At 34.2% G+C, this 22,483-nt stretch overlaps 1 protein-coding gene across 1 annotated transcript in view; it reads left to right on the forward strand.

Moving 5' to 3' along the window:
• The window catches only part of HOOK3 (hook microtubule tethering protein 3), an 81,696-nt gene that overhangs the window by 40,134 nt on the left and 19,079 nt on the right, over positions 1-22,483 (forward strand). The window contains exons 10-17 of the mRNA XM_087814196.1: positions 2,087-2,227; positions 3,770-3,971; positions 8,460-8,570; positions 9,260-9,347; positions 12,374-12,443; positions 15,203-15,343; positions 17,729-17,816; positions 21,504-21,538. Coding sequence (XP_087670322.1) covers positions 2,087-2,227; positions 3,770-3,971; positions 8,460-8,570; positions 9,260-9,347; positions 12,374-12,443; positions 15,203-15,343; positions 17,729-17,816; positions 21,504-21,538 — 876 coding nt within the window. The remainder of the gene's footprint in view (positions 1-2,086; positions 2,228-3,769; positions 3,972-8,459; positions 8,571-9,259; positions 9,348-12,373; positions 12,444-15,202; positions 15,344-17,728; positions 17,817-21,503; positions 21,539-22,483) is intronic.

A 22,483-nucleotide genomic window follows, 5' to 3' on the forward strand; every position in this document is an offset into this window, starting at 1 on the left:
AAAGTACTGAAAATATTTCCTGGCATGTAGATGCTAAATAAGATTTAGCTGTTACTACTTTTCCAGAGAAAGAAATAAGAAAACGAAGTGAGATGAAAATATTGGAAAGTCAGAACATTTGTAGGGTTTATGTTTGTCTACCAAGAACATATAAGAGAGTCAACTGAAAAGTTCTTATAACCAATCACCATTTAATGGGGACAGGGTAACTATATGACATGTGCATTGGTCGTAAGCTTTTCTAGCAATAACTAGTTAGTATCATAAGGAAAAATTTTCATATACAAGCACCTAAAATAAATAAATAAATAAACAAACAAATAAATAAATAAATAAATGTGCAGTAGTCCCACCTTATCCGCAGTTTCACTTTCTGTGGCTTCAGTTACCCATGGTCAACTGCAGTCCTAATATATTAAATGGAAAATTCCAGAAATAAGTAATTCATCATTTTAAAATTGCACACTGTTCTGAGTAGTATTACAAAATCTCATACCATCCCACCTGGGACATGAATCATCCCCTGTCCATTGTATCTACCTGTATACACTACCTGCCCATTAGTCGCTTAGTACCTATCTCAGTTATCAGATCAGCTGTCGCAATATCGCAGTACTTTTGTTTAGGTAACCCTATTTAACTTAATAATGGCCCCAAAGTGCAAGAGTAGTGATGCTGTCAATTTGGAAATGCCAAAGGAAAGCTGTAAAGTACCTCCTTTAAGTGAAAAGGTGTGTATGCATAGGAAATAACATAGTATGTATAGGATTTGGTATTATCCACAGTTTTAAGCATCCACTGGGGGTCTTGGAATGTATCCACCATGGATAAGTGGAGACTACTGTAATATTAGGGACTTATGTGACAAAAACTTCTAACTAATACATTAAAAATATCTTAAAATATGGAGAGAGATAACATTGTGTTTTTATATTTTTTTCATTGAGCTTTGTAAGAATGTCATTTTCTGTTAAATTGTTATATAATTTGAACTTGATTCCAGTTTGAAATTTATGCTCATCTAGAAGTGTTAATGAGCAAGAGATTCCCAGAACATTTTATGAACAAAAACTGAACAAGGGAGTACTTACCATATTCATTGTTGAAGTATGTTACAAACCTGTACTAATTAAAATAGCTTGGTAACAGTGCTGCAAATTACAGACAAACCAGTGACACAAATGAAGATCCAAAAACCCAAGTGAACATAGAAGTGCATAATATGGTGAAGGTGGTATTTTTCTAATCAATAGAGAAAGGTTAAATTATTTATTAAATGGTTTGGGGACAGTTGGTAGATATTTTGGTAGGAAATCATATACCAAAATGAATTCCAGGGAAACTGAAAATTTTAATGTTAAAAATGAAACCATATAAATACTAACAGAATAATATATAGGATTAAAAGGACAAAAACCTTTCTAATCATATACTAAAAGTGGAAACTGTATAAGATCCATCAACTGAGTTACATAAAAACTAAGAATTTCTGTACATTAAGTACCTACATAAATAATATTAAAAGTAAATAATCAATGATAACTATTTGTGATATGAGAGACAAAGAATCTTATAAATTTAATTGAGGGATTTAAGTTAAGCAAAACAAATTAAGAAGTAAAAACAGTATTGTCCATATTTTGAGGAAAAAAGACCTGACTAGAAATCAGACTGGAAGATGTGCTCCAAAATTGTTGATTGTAGTTGTCTATTTAGATTAGTAGATGATTTTTATCTCTTTTGCTTTTCTGTATTTTATAAATTTTCAACAAAGTATATAAATTTCATAATTAAAAATAAAAATTTAAATAAATTATATATGCTGTATTTTGGAAAATATTACTTGATGTATAACTTTCTGAATAAAGGGATGATAATTAGTTTTTACCTTTTCACAAGCCTTGCTCGGAACATTGGAACCCATTTTTAGGATAATTAAAACTTAGAATTATAGTTCATGGTCACAAAAGTGGGAGACAAATTCAGAAAGAGTTTATTCTTATGCTTTTTATTTCTGTTTACTGTTCTAAGGAGAATTATTAGACAGTAAATAGTACTTTCTTGGTTTATTTTGTTTTGGTTACAGACTAGAAGCAGCCAAAGATGATTATCGAATACGCTGTGAAGAGTTAGAAAAGGAAATCTCTGAACTTCGGCAGCAGAATGATGAACTAACCACTTTGGCAGATGATGCTCAGTCTCTAAAAGATGAAATAGATGTTCTTAGGTAAACAATCTTCCCATCTTTGTACAATCTCAGACCTGTCATCACCCAGAACAGTTCTACAACCAATGTTACAAACTCGAGGGTCTCTAAGCATAGTAGAGCTTTTAAGAGCCAGACCACCTGGATTTAGATCTCAGTGCTATCATTTATTTAACTTCTATGTAACCATTTTCTCATTTGTAAAATGGAAATAATACAATTACCTACCTCAGATTTATATGTGGAATTAGGTGAGTTTATATTTGTAAACACTTGGATCAGTATCTGGCAAATAAGTGCTATATAAATGTTTGTCAATATAAATTAATCTCTGACCATCACTTTATGCTTGTATAGCTCTGGAGCTTTTCTCTTACTCTCCTTTTCTTTACTTTTAAAGATTCCTGCAGTCACCTGATCTTCCTTTTTCTCAGCTACTGTCATACCCGACAAGGCTTCATTTCCTTGTTGGACCTTTTTACCTTCACTCAAACATTCTTTCACTCCTTGCCACCTCATTTTCCCACCTTTGCAGTTCCTGTATAACCTGTCCTCTGTTGGATCATTCCAACCATCTATATTTCACATTTTTGCTCTTTGAGTACTGAGAACAAGTAGGGAAATTCACATAATGATACAGTTTTGTCCTACTACAAGTTAATGAGCTTTACTCTTCACTAGGTTCTTACCACTGGTCCACCATTCTGCTGCTCGTCAGTAGATGGCTCTGTCTCCCATTTCTCTCATAAGTATGACGTGTTTTCATAACTCTTTTCACCTGCATGCCCATCCCACCCCACCTCACCCATGCCTTAGTCTCAGTAGATGACATCGTCTCCTGCTGCATAGAGGAAACAGACCATGAACTATGGGACTCCCTATGTCCTGTATCTCCTGAACCTCCTAACTTCCCTGCATTCCCACTAATCTCTTCTTTCTTTCTTCTAGAATACAGACTTATTATTCTTCCTCCTGTTCAGTGCTGATTTCTTCTTCAGTGCTCTGGGTCTCAATGCTTCTCGCTTACACAGGGATTATGTTGACATCAGTTATCGTTTCTCTTCACATTTGAATCTTCTTCAGCATATATTTATATTTAGGTCTCTCTCATCCTAGAAAAAGAGAGAGACTTATTACTCTCTCCTTCCCTACAGAATAAATTTAGATTATACAGGGTAAAATTTATGTTATCTTCTTAACTCCCTAAAATTTGCCCCCACCTGCCCCAACTACTCTACTGAAACAACTGTTCTAGTTGCCAAATCACTTGGACACTGCACAGTTTATTTTGCTTTTGTACTAGTGCATGTGTGTCTGCTGGCTATGCGTGCCCCCCCTCCTGCCACACACAGACTTGCTTTCCTTAAATTATAACACTTGTCATTATAATTTTTGCTGTAATTTGGTTGTATTTTTTAACCTGAGCAAAACAAATTAACCTGGAATCACCTTTGGTCCTATAATTTCGTTAGAATGTGTTATCTCAGAGTCCCTCTTGGTTTAGCACTATCTAAAACAGCTTTATAACTGTGGATGTGTTTCTGATTTCCCATCTTATTCTAGACATTCTTCTGATAAAGTGTCTAAACTAGAAGGCCAAGTGGAATCATATAAAAAGAAGCTAGAAGATCTTGGTGACTTGAGGCGGCAGGTTAAACTCTTAGAAGAGAAGAACACTATGTATATGCAGAACACTGTCAGTCTAGAGGAAGAGTTAAGAAAAGCCAATGCAGCTCGAAGTCAACTTGAGACATATAAGAGACAGGTAAAAGAATTCTAACAAAGTTTCCTAGTGACATTGTCAAGCAGGTTCTCCATTATAACACTAGCTCTTCAAAAATCAACTGACTTTTGTTTTTACAGTATTCTGATTTTTACCTATGAAACTTAGTTCTTCGTCAGAACTTATTAACTGGTCTCTATAGCAGATCCTTTTGTTGCTTTTTATTTTTTAATTTATTATATAATTTTTAAGATATACACAAAAGTAAAAAATTAATACATTAAGTTCCATGCTTTAAAAATAAAACATGCTTTCTCCGTCATTGTAGTAAGTAAGCACTGTGCTGTTTGTGGTTTTCATTCCTGTGCATCTCTCTATTCCAGCGATTTTTCAACCTTTTTTGTCTCGTGGCACACATAAACTAATCATTAAAGTTCTGTGGCAAAAAATCTGACCCAAAAAATAGGTATAATTTTGATTCGTTCACACCGGATGACTTGTTGTGTTGGCTGTTGTCATTTTTTTATCTCACAGATCTAAGGGAAATTAAGTCAGGTATTGCATGTTTTAAAAATTTTTGTGGCACGCTAGTTGAAAATCGCTGCTCTGTTCTTTTGCTGCGTATGTATATTTATTCATATGTTTGTATATGAGATGTATAGCATTTTTTTTTTTAAAATATATCTTTATTGATTTCAGAGAGAGGAAAGGAGAGGGAGAGAGAGATAGGAACATCAATGGTGAGAGTCATTGATCAGCTGCAGCCCGCAACCCGGGCGTGTGCCCTGACCGGGAATCAAACCCCAATCGCCTGGATCCCAGGTCGACGCTCAACCGCTGAGCCATGCCCAGCCGGGCGAAATGTATAGCATTTTGACATGTTTAAAGCTACACAGGGTGAGGCAAAGTAGGCTTACAGTTGGAGACAGTTTATTCTTGTATTTTATTATTTATTATTGTATTATTTTCCATACAAACAACTGTAAACTTACATTTGCTCCACCCTTTATAAATGGTAAAGTAAGAGAACTCGACTGTAATTTTGCTCAGTATATTTGAGAGATTTGTTGATATTGATAGGTGTATAGCTTTCTTCCATTCATTTGTACTGCTGCATAGTCTTACTAAATGACTATACCACAGTCATCCATTTTCCTGTTGAAGGGCAGATAGGATGTTTCAACTTTTTCTTTTATATTACAAGAAATGCCACTGTGAATAAGTAACATTGAACATTACCTCTTCTATACATGTGTGAAAATTTTATAACTTTATGGAATTTTTTCCTTAGAATATATTCATTTAATTAGATATTGCCCAATTATTCTCCAAAGTGATTATATTACCAGCAAGAAGTTTGCATGAATTTCTGTTGTTCCCATATCATCACCAACAATAGTGCTATCAAACTTGAAATTTGGACAATTGGATGCACATGAAAGGGTCTCTTTATGATTATACTTTATTTTGCATTACCCTAATTACAAATATATTTACTGATCACATTTCTTTTGTGAATTGCCTATTTTTACCTTTAATTTATTTTTTAAATTGGATTCTTACTGATTACTGAAAGTTCTTTATATGTTCTTGATATTAATCTTTTTATACATGTAATATTTCCTACCAATCTGTGACCTGTGCTTTTATATTTTTGATATTGTTAATTTTAAAATAATGAACTTTATCTTTTTCTTTATGATTTGTGCTTGTCATGCCTTGTTTAAGAAATCACTTCCTACAGAAGGATATGAGACTAACCTCTATTTCCTTAACAAAAATTTAAAGCTTGTTTGCACATTTGGTTCTTTAAGCCACATGGAATTGATTTTTGTGTAGGGTGAAAGGTTAGGATACTTTGTGTAGACAAGCAGTCAGCCTAGTAGCACTTATTTAATAGTTTCTTCCACAATGGACTACAAGTCTACTTTATTATCATATACCTAAAGTTTCCATGTTATATGTGGGTTTGTTCCTGGGCACTCTCTTCTGTTTCATTGGTCTGTCTATTCTTAACCTGTACCCCACTGTCTTATTATCTACAGATTTTTAGTAATTTTGATATTTTATAGTACAGCACCTTGTTCTTTTACAAAATTGTCTATTCTTAGACCTTTTCTTTCTCTCTATACCTGAAACCTTTGGAAATTGGAATTATACTGATTCTGTTGATTAATGTGGGGGGTAACTGAAATCTTTATCACAATAATATTCCTATCTATCAGTGCATAGAATATATTTCTGTTTATTTAGTTCCTCAATATCTTTCAATTAAGTTCTATACTTTTCTTCTAAATATGGTGCATATATTTTGTTATATTCACTTTTGGTATTTTATGTATTTGGTTTTTGTAAATGCAATTAGCAAAAGAAAGTATACGATTTTCAGTTTGTTGTTCATTTATCTGATTTAAATGGATTTTTATAAACTGATTTTGCAACCGTACCAAATTTTCATATCATTTCTGCTGGGTCTTTTGTCAAAAGTGATGCACAAATAAAAGCAGTTTTATTTCTTTTTTCTACTCTATACTCTCTTTTTCTTCTTAGCATGTCTGACTTTTGATACAATTTTAAATAGAAGCAATAATAGTAACCATTTTTTGTTGATTTTATACAACATGCTTTAAATGTTTTACCAGTGTAAGAATTGCTATAGCTTTTTTGTAGCCACCTTTTACTAGGATAAAGAAATTCCATTTTATTTCTAATTCGCTCTATCTTAAATGGATGTTGAATTTAATCATCTACTTTTCCTGCACCTGTTGAGAGACTCCAACATTGCTTCTCTTCTCTATTAGTGTGACAAATTATATTACTCGATTTTCTATGCTTAAGTCATCTTTGAATTCCTGAAATACACTTAGTTTGTTCACAGTGGATTTATTTGTCATTTTCACATCATTAGATTTGCTTTGTTAATTTTACTTAGAATATTTTGCCTCAGTAATTCACTTGAAGTTTTCTGTTTAATGCTTTCCATATTTGATTTTGGCATCAGAAATATACTAGCTTAATAAAATGCATTGGAGAAGTTTTAGTAGAACAGCTCTGGCAGGTTTTTTGGTGGACACCCCCCCACCAACATTTTATTATGAAATTTTTAACATATAACAGGTTGAAAGATTAATGAACTTGAGTGTGAACTGAGAAATTACCCAAAATAAATGTAGATGAAGGAAATTGTAAATGAGATGAAAAGGTATTCAATTAAAAAGACAAATGATCTAATTAGAGTCCAGAGGAGAGAACAGGAATTGTAGAAGGACATTTATTTGAAGGAAAGGATGGCTAAACATTTTTCAGAACTAATAAAGGACATCAAATTTAGTATTAACAATGAATTACAAAGTAACTAAAAAGATACCTACACCTAGAAATATTGTAGTGAAATTATATAATACACTGATTCTCTGTTTTTGATATGAAGCTTAATATACTTTATTTTTCATTGATAATATTTTTCTTTATACAAGTTGTCTTGAGATGCACTTTCAAGCCAGCCTGATCATTTTTAATCATCTCTTATCCCTTTCATAATTTAGATTTCCTTTTTTATCTTTAAAGTATTAAATCTAGTATTTTATATCTAATAATTGCAATCCAAAATTCTTGGAGGTCTTATTTTACCATTTTGTTGTTATTGCTGTTAATGTGTTTCTGCTGACTGTTGTTCAAAGTGGCTTATTTATTTCTTTTTGGTCTTTGTTCTTTCGCTTGGCTCGTCTTTGTCTTTGGGAATCCTGGAGGGCCTGGTTGAGGTGGTGATCCTCCAGACAGTGTGTGTTTTGCTTATGCCAGGTTTTCCACAGCATTTACCAACCCAGGACTATTTTAAATTAATTGCTTGTCTTAAGATTTGCCAGACAAGGCATGTGGCAACATTTTAAACACAAATCCACGTGTTAGAAGGCCATAGTTGCAAATTTTCAAGTTATACTTTTTTAAACCCAAAGCATTCACTTTAAGAAAGGCAAGTTTCCCTACTGATTTTTCCAGCTGATGGATTTTCCCCCCTCACCCACCTCTTTACTGACTCATCACCTTTTAGAGCCCATGGTGGTTTAACAACCATCTGTCTCCCATTAAATTCAAAGCTCAGGGTCCCTGGTGTTGGCCATTTGCAGCTCTTGGCTTCCCAGGCACTTCCCACTCCAGTTTTAGCAAGCGAAGATTTCACTTGCTTTCTTGTAGGCTTACCTACACAATTGAATTTTTCTCCCCTCTAGCATTTCTTTTGCTTTATGTTAAAAGGATTTTAGACTCCACAGTTATCTGTGTTATAGGACATGGAAGATCCGTGTGTTTTTTTCATCATTTTGAACGTTGTTACTCTAGATGATCTGGTTTTAGAACTCACAGCGGCAGACTTCTGTTGCTAGTTCTCTCCATTCAGTTAGGCTGCTGTATCACACACATTTTTAAAAAATATATTTGTGGGGAAGGGAGTGTTCGTAGATCTATAGAAGAAAATAGTGATAATTTCTAATGTTTCAAGTTATAAAAGTTAACAGTACCTTTCTGTGTCAGGTAGTAGAACTGCAAAATAGATTATCTGATGAATCGAAGAAAGCAGATAAATTAGATTTTGAACATAAACGGCTAAAAGAAAAAGTTGACAGTCTTCAAAAGGAAAAGGATGTGAGTATATGTATATATTTTAGGCATTTTGGGCTTGGGCGCCACTAAAATTGAAATTGATACTTAATTCATGCTTTAACTGTTGATTCCTTCTATTTATAAATTTAAAAATTAGAGATCTTACTTATTTTTAAATTTAAGATTTACATTTGTGTTTCAGAAATAGATCTAAATTAAAGATTAAAAGTGCTTTTACTTTTATATTTGCTTATTTTTCTTCCACTGTTGCCTCTTTTACATTGTTTTGCTCATGACCTTTTGTAAATATATGTAGATTTTCCGTTTTCTGTATGATTATTATAGAAGACACAATTCTTTGGGTTGTTGTTCAGCATATTTTGAATCTTCTGAAGATATTTTCTTTGCCATGATTTTGAATATTTAAATTCTTTGTTGTTTGATTTTTGTGTGTTTAATGAAAAGAATGTTAGGTACTTCTTGTTAAGGATGGTGTAGACAGTTGTGTTTCTTATGTTTAACTGAGGATAGCATATTGCCTTGCATATTGTAGACACTCAGTACTGTTAAGTGAGAAAAAATTGTTGTAATCTTTTGCCTTCTATGTTTCATAGAAGATCAAAACATCCATGTTCCCTACTGTTTACCATTTCATTAAGTTAGGCAAAGACCACTAATGAATACGCTCATAAAACTTGCAGCTAACTTTCCTTGTTTTTTAATCTCTGCAGAGGTTAAGAACAGAAAGGGATTCTCTGAAGGAAACCATTGAAGAGCTTCGTTGTGTACAGGCTCAAGAAGGGCAGCTCACAACTCAAGGTAAAACCATCTCAGTAGCCCAAGCATGATTATTTCTAATAGTATCACTATAAATATTAGATTCATTTTAAGTTGATTAGAACAATAGATGAAAATGAAAAATTGGTGAAGAGGCCATGAAATTAATACAGATTTTAAACTGTTACCCAGATATTGTAGAAAATAGTTTAGAATTATGGGGTTGAATTTTCTTGCCTACTTTATGTTTTAATTATATTTAAATATTTGACTTTATTAGGTCAAAAGTATAAACATTTATTAAATCATCTCAGTTAATAATAAACCTGGAGCCCGGCCGGGCGTGGCTCAGCGGTTGAGCATCGACCTAGGATCCAGGCGATTGGGGTTCGATTCCTGGTCAGGGCACATGCCCAGGTTGTAGGCTAGGCAGCCGATCAATGACTCTTTCATCATTGATGTTTCTATCTCTCTCTCTCCCTCTCCTTTCCTCTCTCTGAAATCAATAAAGATATATTTAAAAATAATAATAATAATAATAATAAGCCTGGAAAGTTCCTTATAATCTCTTCAAAAATATATCAAACTTTCTAAATCTGATTTTTTTATTTTTTCAACTGAAATGTGGAGTTGGTACTAATTTTTCTTTTCTTTTTTTTCTTTTTTCTTTTTTTTAAAGTCTTTATTAATTTCAGAGAGAGGAAAGGAGAGGGAGAGAGAGAGATAGAAACATCAATGATGAGAGAGGCATTGATTGAGCCCACAACCTGGGCATGTGCCCTGACCTGGCGGTACTAATTTTAAGGGACTTTTTTTTTGTGTCCTTTCCCTAGGATATGTTTATTGATTTTAGAAAGGGGGAGAGGGAAAGAGAAAGAGAGAGAGAAAGAGAAACATCAATGTGAAAGAGAGAGCATCGGCCAATTGCCTCCTGTATGTGTCCTGACGGGGGATCGAACCCGCAGCCTAGATGTTTGCTCTGACGGAATTAAACCCACAACCTTTTCGTATATGGGATGATGCTCCTATCAACTGAGCCACCCACCGAATGCTTAAGGGACTCTTATCCAAAGAGGAAAGTGCTCTTCTCACAGGAAATCATTTAAGACAATATTGTTAAGATGATAGTACTACCAAAAGCAGTCTACAGATTCAGTGCAGTTCTTCTAAAATACCAACAGCATTTTCTTCAGAAATAGAAAAACCCATCCTAAAATTCATATGGAATCTCAAGGAACCCTGAATAGCTGAAACAATCTTGAAAAGGGAGAAAAAGTTTAAGACTCACACTTCCTGATTTCAAAACTTGGTATAAAGTTAGTAATCAAAGCAGTGTACTATAGGCATAAGGACAGACATATATAGACCAATGGAATAGCACAGAATGCCCAGAAATAAATCCTTACATATGTGGTCAATTGATTTTCAACAAGAGTGTTGAGACCATTCAGTGGAACAAAGGAAAATCTTTTCAACACATTGTGCTAGGGAAACTGGATACCCATATCCAAAAGCATGAAGTTGGACCCTTACACTATATACAAAATTGAACTCAAAATGGGTCAAAGACCTAACTGTAAGGGCTAAAACTGAAAAACTTTTAGAAGAAAACATGGAGGAAAATCGTCGTGGCATTGGATTCGGCGGTGATTCCTTGGAATTGATAGAAAAACACAGGCAACAGAAAAAAAATAGGTAAATTGGGTTTCATCACAAAACTTTTGTGCCTCAAAGGACACTATCAACAGAGTGAAAAGTCAACCCACAAAATGGAAGAAAATATTTGCACATCATAAATCTACTAAGTGATTAGTATCCAGAATATATAAAGAACTTCTATAACACAACAACAACAAAAAAACCCAGTTTACTAATGGGCATAGGTATTGAATAGACATTTCTCCAAAGATATACAAATGTCCAGTCTGCATATGAAAAGATGCTCAACATCAGTAGTCATTAGAGAAGTACAAGTTAAAACCACAAAGATACCACCGTATACCCATTTGGTTGGCTGTTACCAAAAAGGGGGAGAATAAAGGGAAAACAAAACTTACAATTGTTGGGGAAGATGTGGAGAAATTGGAAACCTCTTGTGTTGCTAATGGTAACATAAAATAGGGCAGCCACTGTGGAAGAATTTGGTGGTTCTTCAAAAAGTTAAAACACAAAACTACTATATAATTAGCAGTTCCATTTCTAAGTATATACACAAAAGAATTCAAGCAAGGACTCAACCAGAAAAAGTATACCAATATTCATAGTAGCATTACTCAAAATAGCCAAAAGATAGAAACAACCCTCGTGTTCATCGACAGATGAGTGGATAAGGAAAATGTGGTGTAGACGTACAATGGATTCAGCCATAAAAAGGAGTGAAGTTCTGACAAATGCTACATGGATGAATTTTTAAAACATTCTGTTAGGTGAAGTAAGCCAGACAAGAGGACAATATTGGTATGATTCCACTTGAAGAGATATTTAGAATAGACTAATTCATTGAGACAGGAAGTAAAAGTTTATGAGGGGGGCAAGGGGGAAAGGAATGGGGAGTTATTGCTTAATGGTTAACAGAATTTATGTTTTGGGTGATGAGTTTTGGAAGTAGACAGTCAACGATGGCTGCACAACATAGTGAATGTACTTACAGCCATTCAATTTTACACTTAAAAATTGTTCAAGTGATGCCCAGCTGGCATGGCTCAGCGGCTGAGCATCAGTCTGTGATCCAGGAGATCGGGGTTCAATTCCCAGTCAGGGCACATGCCCAGGTTGCAGGCTCGATCCCCAGTAGGGCATGTGCAGGAGGCAGCTGATCAATGACTCTCTCATCATTGATGTTTCTATCTCTCTTCCTCTCCCTGTCTGAAATCAATAAAATATATTTTATTAAAAAATTGTTCAAATGATGTAATAATGATGTAAGACAACTGTGACATGATCTTTTACCTGACTAAAACAAAGATTTTAGCTGTTAAAATTAATTCTCAAAGTAGGCTTTCATATAGAAACTAAAGGAAATAGTTGTGCTCTCTCTTACCCTTGCATTCGTGTTTACATATTTATAGGATTAATGCCTCTGGGAAGTCAGGAATCTTCAGATAGTCTGGCAGCAGAGATTGTTACACCTGAAATCAGGTAAGAACATCATAAAGTTCACAGTCAGCTGCACTAATTTCTGGAGAAAACTTTTCTACAGTACAAAGAGAATCATTTCCTTATTCTGTATTACTAACACTGTCAGCATGAACTCAGTAGCAAACGTCCTTGATTTCAGCATGTTAGATGCATTTTTCAACTGGCCCAAGAGACTTGATTTTCTTACTTCAGCAGGACAGCATTTCACACACACAACAAACTGATCTCTCTCTGCTCGGTTACCTTTAGCAAACATTTAGCAGTAAAACCACATGGCCCAGAAACAAAGGTTTTGTATAGCCATCAGCCTGTAAAATAATTAGTCACTAAGATTTAGCTTTTGATTATGTATCATGGTCTGGGAAAGATACAATGCAGTAGATAGGAGGAAATATCTCCCCATCTCTACTACTCTCCCTCAGTAGTACCTTACATTTTATTTACTAATAGCATTTTAAAAATTCCATTTATTTCAATATGTGCCTGGCTTTATGTATGAGAATGAAAGATTGGTCAGGAAGCACCAAGTGACCAGGAGAATGCTGAATCTGAATACTGTTTTTACCTTCTGTGAGTCTGTTTGCCCCCTTTTTAAATTGACACTGGCCTTGATTCTTTATAATAGCCCTTGGAGTATTAAATAATATAATGGTTGTTTAAGAGTTTTATAAACTCTGAGTTACAGTAGGCATTCAAATACTTGTTGAATAAATGAAGACAATATTGATTGATTGTTTTTGGCATTTATTTAAGAAGGACACACAAAAGGAGTACAGTGCAACATTGACTCTGCAAACATCTTGTATACCTTTTTCTTTTCTGCCATGTGATATGGTACTTTATAAAATTTGAATGAATGAACATAGTATTTATGAATATTCATAAATAAATGGTTATGTCCAAAAAAAGCCCACAAAACAATTTTTAAGGAAGCTTATAGGTAATGTAGTTGGATTTTTAAACTGAGGAAAAGAACAATGATAAAGATTCAACAAATAAAATGGCTTTTTTGAATATGACTCAATACAAATTAAAATACACTCTGTGTCTAGAAGAGCTATCAAGATAATGAAATGGTAAAAGGGACAAAAATGTGCAATGTTTGTTATAGACAATGGACTGATAGGTTTAATATATAATGAAATATACTTATCAAATTTGCCAAAACTATTATAAGTGATACTTTTCACTGATGTTAAGGGTGCGGAGAAATTGGAAACTCATAAATGAGGAGTAAACATAAAGTTATACAGCTTTTTAAAAATTAATTTTTTAATAATTGAGGTATAATTGACACATTAATTGTATTAGTTTTACTTATGCAACATAATGAGGTGATATATGTATATATTGTGAAATAGTTACCAAAATCAGTTTAATTAAGATCCATCACCACACAATTTAATTGCAAATTTTTTTTTCTTGTGGTGGTACAACTTTTCTTTTGATCATTTTTGCAAAAAGTGTATATTGTCTAAATGTATCTATTTTTTAACCCAAAAATTACTTCTCTGGGAATTAAGCCTAAGGAAATAAAGCTGATTGTTAACAGCATGTTAAATCTCAGAATTGGGAACGAGGTAATGCCCAGGGTAATTGGGTATTGAATAAGGAAGTAATGTTGATCTGTGTGTTTAACATGGCATTTAAAACACTGAAATAATATTTACTGATATGAAAAGACTGTGAAAATTTGAGCGTAAATAGCAGATATCAGTGTAACATACTGTGTGATCCATTTTTAAGCTGTTTGCATGTGTGTACATGTGCGTAGAACTAGGAGGATGTATTTTCAGCAGTAATTATTTTGCACCATAGGGTTATGGAGGGTTTCTCTTTTCTTCTCATTTAACCTTTTCCCCCCACTACAATGAGTATGTTTTACTTGCTGAAAAATACGTTAAAGTCATATTGTTCATACATAAAATATATCAAGTTCTATATAATTGCTTGAGTTGGGCCACAAATTTGACTTTCATCTTTTCAACAGCAAAAGTAAAATTGCTTTATAAGATTTATGCTGTTTACAAAATAAGAGCAGACTATTTTGTGTATGTGTTTATTTTGTTTTTGTGTTTTCTTTTTCCATCGAAAAGAACAGCTTTTCATAGCATCTTGTATGAGTAAGGTTAAGAATGAATTATATTTACAAGAAGTAGATCTTCAGTTATATCTTCACATGAATTAATATTCAATTATATCATCCTTGCAGTAAATGTAGCGGCAAGTTTTTTGTGGCTGTTGCTTTTAACATTCCTCAGTGTAAGCTTTTGGCATAACACAAGGAGCCCAAAACAATCTAGTTCAATAAGCTGGCTCTGATAACCTGGTTTGTTATCAAAATACAGTTTTACATATATATAGGAATGGATGGACTGCAGATCCTGAAGGCATTCTTCTGTGGATATTATATCATTCCACCAAATGATTAGTAATTTAAGAGCATGGCACTGGAGATCATGTTTTTTTATGAGAGCTAAAGAACATAAATACTTTCATAGCTTAAATATTTTAATCAGAAAGGAAGTGGGATTTTGAAATCTCTTTCATTACAAATCATACTTGGAGAGTTATCTTCAGATTATCCATTCTAAAAAAGAAAGTGCTTAAGCCCGGAAATGTAATGTTTTAGCCACTTCCAACAGGAGCTACATTCTTTGCAGGTACTTTGTTTTCATCTCTGTTCTGTGCATAGCTGGATTTTGATAACTATGTTGTATTAATGTACCAGGTAAACAGTGTTTATTTTGCTCATTTAGGGAGAAACTTATTCGTCTTCAGCATGAGAATAAGATGTTAAAACTTAACCAAGAGGGTTCAGACAATGAAAAAATTGCCTTATTGCAGAGCCTTTTGGATGATGCAAATCTGCGCAAGAATGAACTGGAGACAGAGAATAGGTAGGAGTGTATATAGGCAGCTGCATTTAGCCACAGGTTTTCTCTGCCTTGATTTTGATTAACTTAAAGGTGTGAGCTGTATTTTCAGAAGTGATAATGTGTTATTCCATTTCCTTTTAAGATTCCTCCATTTATGGACATATTTGCTAAAAAGTATTGTACCTCTTTATAATATTTCCTTCTTTATTTTTTTAAGCAAAATGATACCAAAGCCCTACAACTTCCCTTTCTAATCACGAATTAAAGCTACTTCAGACTCCAGCAGTTTTGTTACAGTGTTTGCTTGTCCATTTCCGGTTCCTGGGCTTTTGCGTTGCTTTCAAGTCTTTCCAAAGGACATCTTGACACGGAGTGATTGATTGTGCCTTATGACATTTACAATGGCCTCCACCTAACAGGCTTGCAATATTTGCTAAGTAATTTAAAAACTGGCTAAGAGGGATAGTTGAAATAGTCTTATAGTTTGATGTATATTTTCATATTGCTTTCTGAAAAGATAAAACAAAGTTACCATACCACTTTTCAGATAATTCTTTCACTGTTGAAATCACTCAGATATTATATTTCCTGATGTGAAAAATATCAGTTATTATTGTAGATTTGATTGTATTTTTACTGCGATTGTCACTAAATTATAGAACATAGGTTTATGATCAGAATTTCTTGTAACTTCTTGAGTTAAAAACAAGTCTTATTAAACTTTCTGTCTTTTTGTCAGACAAACTTTCCCTGTTTTGTCCTTAATTTGGGGCAGTCTGTCTTTTACTACTACCATCTCACTAAAGTATTTCTTACTGAAATAACCAGTCATCTGTTAAATGGCCAGTCCAGTGGGAGCAATCAGGACTTTGTCTTTCCTCATCTCTCTGCTGTATTCATTGTTGTTGATCATTTCCTCCTTCCGCGAACTTTTTTTTAGTTGTTAATTTCAGTAACTCCCCTGTCTTGTGTTCTCCAGGTTCTCTTAATCTCCAGGCTCCTCTTTCTACCCTGTGCTTGGTGATCTGCCATGGGCCACCTTTTTATTCTTACACTTTTCTCCACATTCTTCCTAGTCAATACCCTAAGTGTTATTTTTTTATTCCTTGTGTTCTTGTGCCTTCCCAATATATTTCCCCTTCTGTCCACTTCTATTTCAGGCATATTTGGTAATTATTGTAAGAGCCTCCTCCAGCTCCAGGCCTTCATGCATGCTCTTTGAGCTTTTTTTTTTTTTTAAATATTATTTTTTTAATATATCTTTATTGATTTCAGAGAGAGGAAGGGAGAGAGAGAGAGAGAGAAACATCAATGATGAGAGAGTCATTGATTGGCTGTCTTTTGCACACTCCCGACAGGACCAAGCCCTCAACCCGAGCATGTGCCCTGACCGGGAATCGAACCACAATCTCCTGGATCCTAGGTCAACGCTCAACCGCTGAGCCACTCCTGGCCCGGCACTCTTTGATCTTTTTAATACATCTTCCACTCTCAAACCAGTGTGATCTTTCTAAAATATTATCTAATCATGATTTTTCCTTCTTGTGGTCCTCAACATTATCCAAGACCAACGGAACCAAACTGGTCTACTGAATGTTGCATCATAATTACCTAGAGAGTTTATGAAGATCAAGCTTCAGAATCAGCATTATTAAAGGCTGGCTGGGTTATTTCAGTTTCAGCCTAATTTTAGGCCAGATTATTGGTTAAGTTCCAGATACTTTCGGATTTTACACAAGATTGCACCCAACCTCTCCTTTTCTCCTCTGATTTCACCTTCAGCCATTCTTACCCCTCATCACTTATTCCTCTGCATACCATTCCTGAGCTCACTGTACCCTCTCATTTTTCTGTGTACTTTGGACATGTTCAATTCTGTCTTGCACCCCCTTTTATACCCTTAACCACATATTTTATTTATTGTTCTAGTCTCAGTTTAAGTCAAGCCTGTCTTAATTCCTTTACACAGTTAAGTCCAGTCCTTGCTCATCTGAGCAGACATCATTCTTTTGTGTACATCTGTGCACTGTGTTAAAGTATTTATCTCATATTTAATTTGTTTGTTTACATATTGCCTCCCCACTAAATTCCTTGAGTGCAGAAATCTTTTAACACTTGTGTTGAGCATAGTGTCTGACACATAGTTTGAATAAATATATGTCAAAGTGAATTTCAGATAAATAGATATGCATAGGTACATCATTCAACAGAATGTATCCACAAAGCACTATGTTGGAAGTCATCATAGAAATTTCAAGCACTGTGAAAAGTAATCAAAAAAGTGAGCTGCTACTACTATAACCGTAGGCTTTATTTTGTTAATTATGCTGTCTCTAACCAATATGACAACCTAAGAAAAAAGACATAAGTCAGAATTTGGAAAATTAATGTACATTTGATTTCTAGGCTGGTGAATCAAAGACTTCTGGAAGTACAGTCACAAGTTGAAGAATTGCAAAAATCTTTACAGGATACAGGATCAAAAGCAGAAGATGTAAGTTTTAATATGTACCAACCATGGTCCAACAGTTTCACAATATTAACAAAACCTATAACTTTTATTTTTTAACTTGATGTTCTCTATCAAAATAATTTATAATTATGTATATCAGTTATAAAAAAGAAACAATGTTTTCCTTTTACTAGCATATCCAAAAAGAGCCAGATGATACTTTATTGTCCACTGAGAATTAGAAGTTCATTTGTCGTTATCAGCTAAGAAGTTAATTGAGTTTTATGTTTTCACAAGTGCTCAACTCAATATTCAAAGTATTGGGTTTTTCCCTTTGGTATCCCTAACGCACTCACAAATATAAGTTCACAAATATAAGTTAAATATTTCCTTACACTCTGTATTTGTCATGGCCCTGCCTGCTTGACTGGCATGCTCAAATCTAGAATATAGTAAATGTGTTAAGCCAACGGCTAGGTCTTTTTTCATCTCCTCATGCTGTCTATCACAGTGCTTATGTAGCATGTAGCAGTCAATCAGTCTCTGATGAAAGTGTAAATGAATCATATTTTGCAAATTCTTTATGTCTAATGAACAGTATACAATAGAGCTGCGACTATAAAATGCTCAAAAATAATGTAAAGGGCGGGGGGGGGAACCCTAAATTTTAGTGACCAGTCTTTGCTTCAGCCTGTTGGTTTTTTTGTTGTTGTTTTTCCTATTGCCAGTGTAATTTACTATAAACTCTGGCTTTTGGAGATAAACCTTTCTGATTGTTCCCATTGGCAGAGTCATTTTGGGGATTCAAGTCAATGGTAGATGTATCTAATTTCATCAGCCTTATTAACAGAAGAGGGTATAAGAACAAGAGGAATCCAAGAAAGAGAGTTAAACTAGGACAGTGTTTAAACCATGAGAATATTAGATATAAAAAGCTCATCAGTGACCTAATTTTAGGAGTTTCATAAGATTTATGAGCTTATATTGGCAGCATGCTCTCTTTGCATTGGCTTTAGTTCATCCTTTAATTAATGTGTTGGTAGCTCTTAGATTCCCAGGTTGATTTCCACTTCCTAAAATTGTCACCAACATTTAAACTACCTTATTCCCATATTAAAATGGAACTAGTTTGAAATGTCATGGTTTACTTTTAAAACATACTTCTGTCCAGAATGCTAAATCATGAGGAGATGAAGCAAAACCATTTGCATATTAAAATATTAGTAAGCCTAAGTAAGAATATCTTAGAAATGAACCAAATGGGTAACATTTTTTAGTTCCGTGAAATCTCTTGGTCTCTCTCACTGAGGACAATGTAAACTTAGTTTTGGTCTTTGAAAGTTGGATGTCTTTCTGTTGATTTGCTGTAGAGAGGAGAAGGGCCTGTGGTGCCTAGGAGGTAAAAACGGTGAAACATCAGTATCAGCTCAGCCTTAGTGCTGTAGCAGTAATCTTTGTACTTGATTCTCTTATACATTAAAACACACATAAAGAACTTTATTCTGTAAAAAATAATTTTGCGTAGCCTGGCTAGGTACCAGTGTGGTAATCAAATCTAATTGAATATGCTGTATGCCATGACTTTAAGAGAACATATTTCAGAAGTGATATGCAAGCCCTGTAAAGTACTATTTGCATAAATTAGTTTATTTGACTGCCTAGATGCTCATGAGATGTCTTGCTCTAAATTCTTAAAAATTTTCAGATCTCTTTTCTACACATAGGAAATACTCAGTTAGAAATTTCTCTTATTCTGATGATATGCCTCAGAATGGGTTAGAGAAGTAGTGTGGTACAGGATACGTTGTTCTTTCCCTGGCAGACTCTCAATGCTTTCATCTTCTCTCTTTTACTAACCCACAGTGTTGCATCTGAGGAATATGTACCATGTAGAACAACCCACCAAATGGAATTAGTCCCCTCTGAAGAACAGCATAATTTCTACTTATCTCTGTTACCAAAAGCACAGTCCTTTCAATAACCTTAAGTTAGAGTAGGATGGTTTGCACATTTTTATTATTATTTTTATGTCATTTATTTTTAGCATGGAAGCAGAAAAGCATTGTTATATCCAGTCATATGGATAATTTGAGCTAGCCACAGTGTATAAAACTCCAGAGAACAAGACAGGATGAGGAGACCATAGAAGAAAGAAAAATGTACATTTTTGAAAAAAATGCATATCTTTTACTTCTGTTCATGAATTACTAAATCGTTCCTTCTATTGGCTGCTGTGTTTGCTTCATACTAATATGTCCTCTCTGTCTCTTGGCATGGTTTCTGCTCAAGGCTATTGTAAGTATGGCTTCCTATTGGTTTCTATATATTGAGCAATTTTATTATTTATAGATTATCTGCCATTGTAGTTGATGGTATTAAAATTTTAAATTATGGGAACTTTATGCAAAATGAAGATACCAATATTACTTGCTTCATAGGTTTATGTGCTTTATGGTTAAGATGCTGAAAGGATACCTGCCACTTGAAAACTACTGAATGTCTACCCAGCTTCACCTCCTTCAGCTATAAGATGGGCTGGTATTACTCAGTGTTGTGAGGTGAACATGAGACAATGTATCTGACATGCTTTAGCTCAGTGCCTGGCATGTTAACCACTCCTTAAATCATTATTTTATTATGCATTATCTCAGAGTTAAAATTGATTTTGTAGAGCCTATCAAAACCTAAGTGCAAAGTTAAAGTTATTTAGAAAGTATTTTCATTTTACCGTGTGTACTAAGAAGGAACAAGCATAATCAGAAGTTAATAGCGTTATTATCTTTTTTACATTTGGGGGAAGCAGTGACGGAGAACTTTGTGGTCCACCGATCTAGCTATAGTTAACATACTGAGCAAGGAAATGAGCTTGAAATTCTCCAGAGCTATGCTAGAATGGACTTGAATAAATAGTTACAGGAGTCGTTACCAAATAAGGGGACTGAAAACTGAAGAACTTAGTGTGTGAAGTTTTTTTTCGCATCACTGCTATTAATTGATTGAACAATTTGTTTAATATGCCTATATTAATTGGGTTTGACAATTATGTAACCATTTATCTTGAAATGTTTCATAGAATTCACTAATTATATGTACCTTACAAGTGTTTAGATATGAAACCTAGTGGCCCTATATAGATGCCACTATTCTTTAGATTATTTTTAGGTCAATTCTGACCTGCTTTTCAGGAGACTTTTTTTTTTAATACCCAGTCAAATACTTCATTCTCTAGCATATTAAATTCTGTGTATATGTCATCCTTCATATTCCCATGCCATCACATAAATTATTTGTAACCTGTGCTTATTTGTAAATCGCTGATTAAATCTTAAGTACTTATGGAAATTGATCCCAGACTTTATCATGATGCAGGGAAAACAATATAAAAAGCGTCTTATGGAAAGTCTATTATTATTAGAGTTCTACCTGCCTACTGAATCCAGGAATATTATTAGGTCTATACATAAGTGGCTTTTTAATTCATTTCCCTTACTATAAATAGATAATTCAGATGTGCAGTTTGTGGGTATTTTATACTGATTGCTGTCATTTACAAACTGCTCTCTCCCTGTCAAAGCAAAACAAACTTGGGTACATTGTGTGTTTTGAGCTTTGACCAGAGAGATTACTGAGGGCTCACTCAGAGTTAGTTACTACTATGCTCTTAATTTTTAGAAAATAATCATTAGTTTTAAAAATGTTAATAAATTATTTTTTATTTTCCATTTTCAGTCAGTTCTTCTAAAAAAGAAACTTGAAGAACATCTGTAAGTATAAAAGCTACTGAAGCTCATCCTTATATTATCTAGTGAAACATAAGTGTTTGTTTTATTTATTTATTTATTTATTTATTTTTAAATATATCATTATTGATTTCAGAGAGAGGAAGGGAGAGAGAGAGAGAGAAACATCAATGATGAGAGAGTCATTGATCGGCTGCCTCCTGCACACGCCCTGCTGGGGATCAAGCCTGCAACCCAGGCATGTGCCCTGACTGGGAATCGAACCTCGATCTCCTGGATCCTAGGTCATTGCTCAACACTGAGCCATGCCCAGCTGGGCAACATAAGTGTTTTATGTTAGGTGGTTACAGAGTGCCTAGGCAATGGTTTGGGTATTCTTTGAAGAAACAGAACATTGTAAGACACAGTGTCTACTGGGTCATCTCCACCAAAGATTGTCAAAACAGAACAATGACTGCTTTAGAACTGTTTTTAAATGTGATTCCAGGGTTTTATAACTTTAAGGCAGTACTTATAACCGTAGTTAGGCATTTGAGACATTCTAGATCAGGAGTCAGAAACCTTTTTTCGTAAAGGGCCCAATAGTAATTACTTTAGGCTTTTAGATAATATGTAAACTAATGTTGTGACTGTTCCAATAAAGCTATAAACAAACAGGCAGCAGACTGAATGTGGCCCACAGGCTGTAGTTTGCCAGCTTTGTAGTGTGGCCAACTGATTCCTCCTTTTTAATTTTTTAATTTTAATTTTTTTTTAAATTAAATTTATTGGGGTAAAATTGGTTAAGAGGATCATATAGGTTTCAAGTGTACATTTCTAGGGTACATGATCTGTGTGTTGGATTGTGTACCCACCACCCAACATCAAACCATTCCATCACTGTATATTTGGCTTCCTTTATCCCCGCATCCTGTCCCTCTGGTAACCACTCTATTGTTGTCTATGAGTTTCAGTTTTATTTCCCACATA

This window comes from Miniopterus natalensis, chromosome 2 (assembly GCF_054644295.1).
Source record: "Miniopterus natalensis isolate mMinNat1 chromosome 2, mMinNat1.hap1, whole genome shotgun sequence".
NCBI lineage: Eukaryota > Metazoa > Chordata > Mammalia > Chiroptera > Miniopteridae > Miniopterus > Miniopterus natalensis.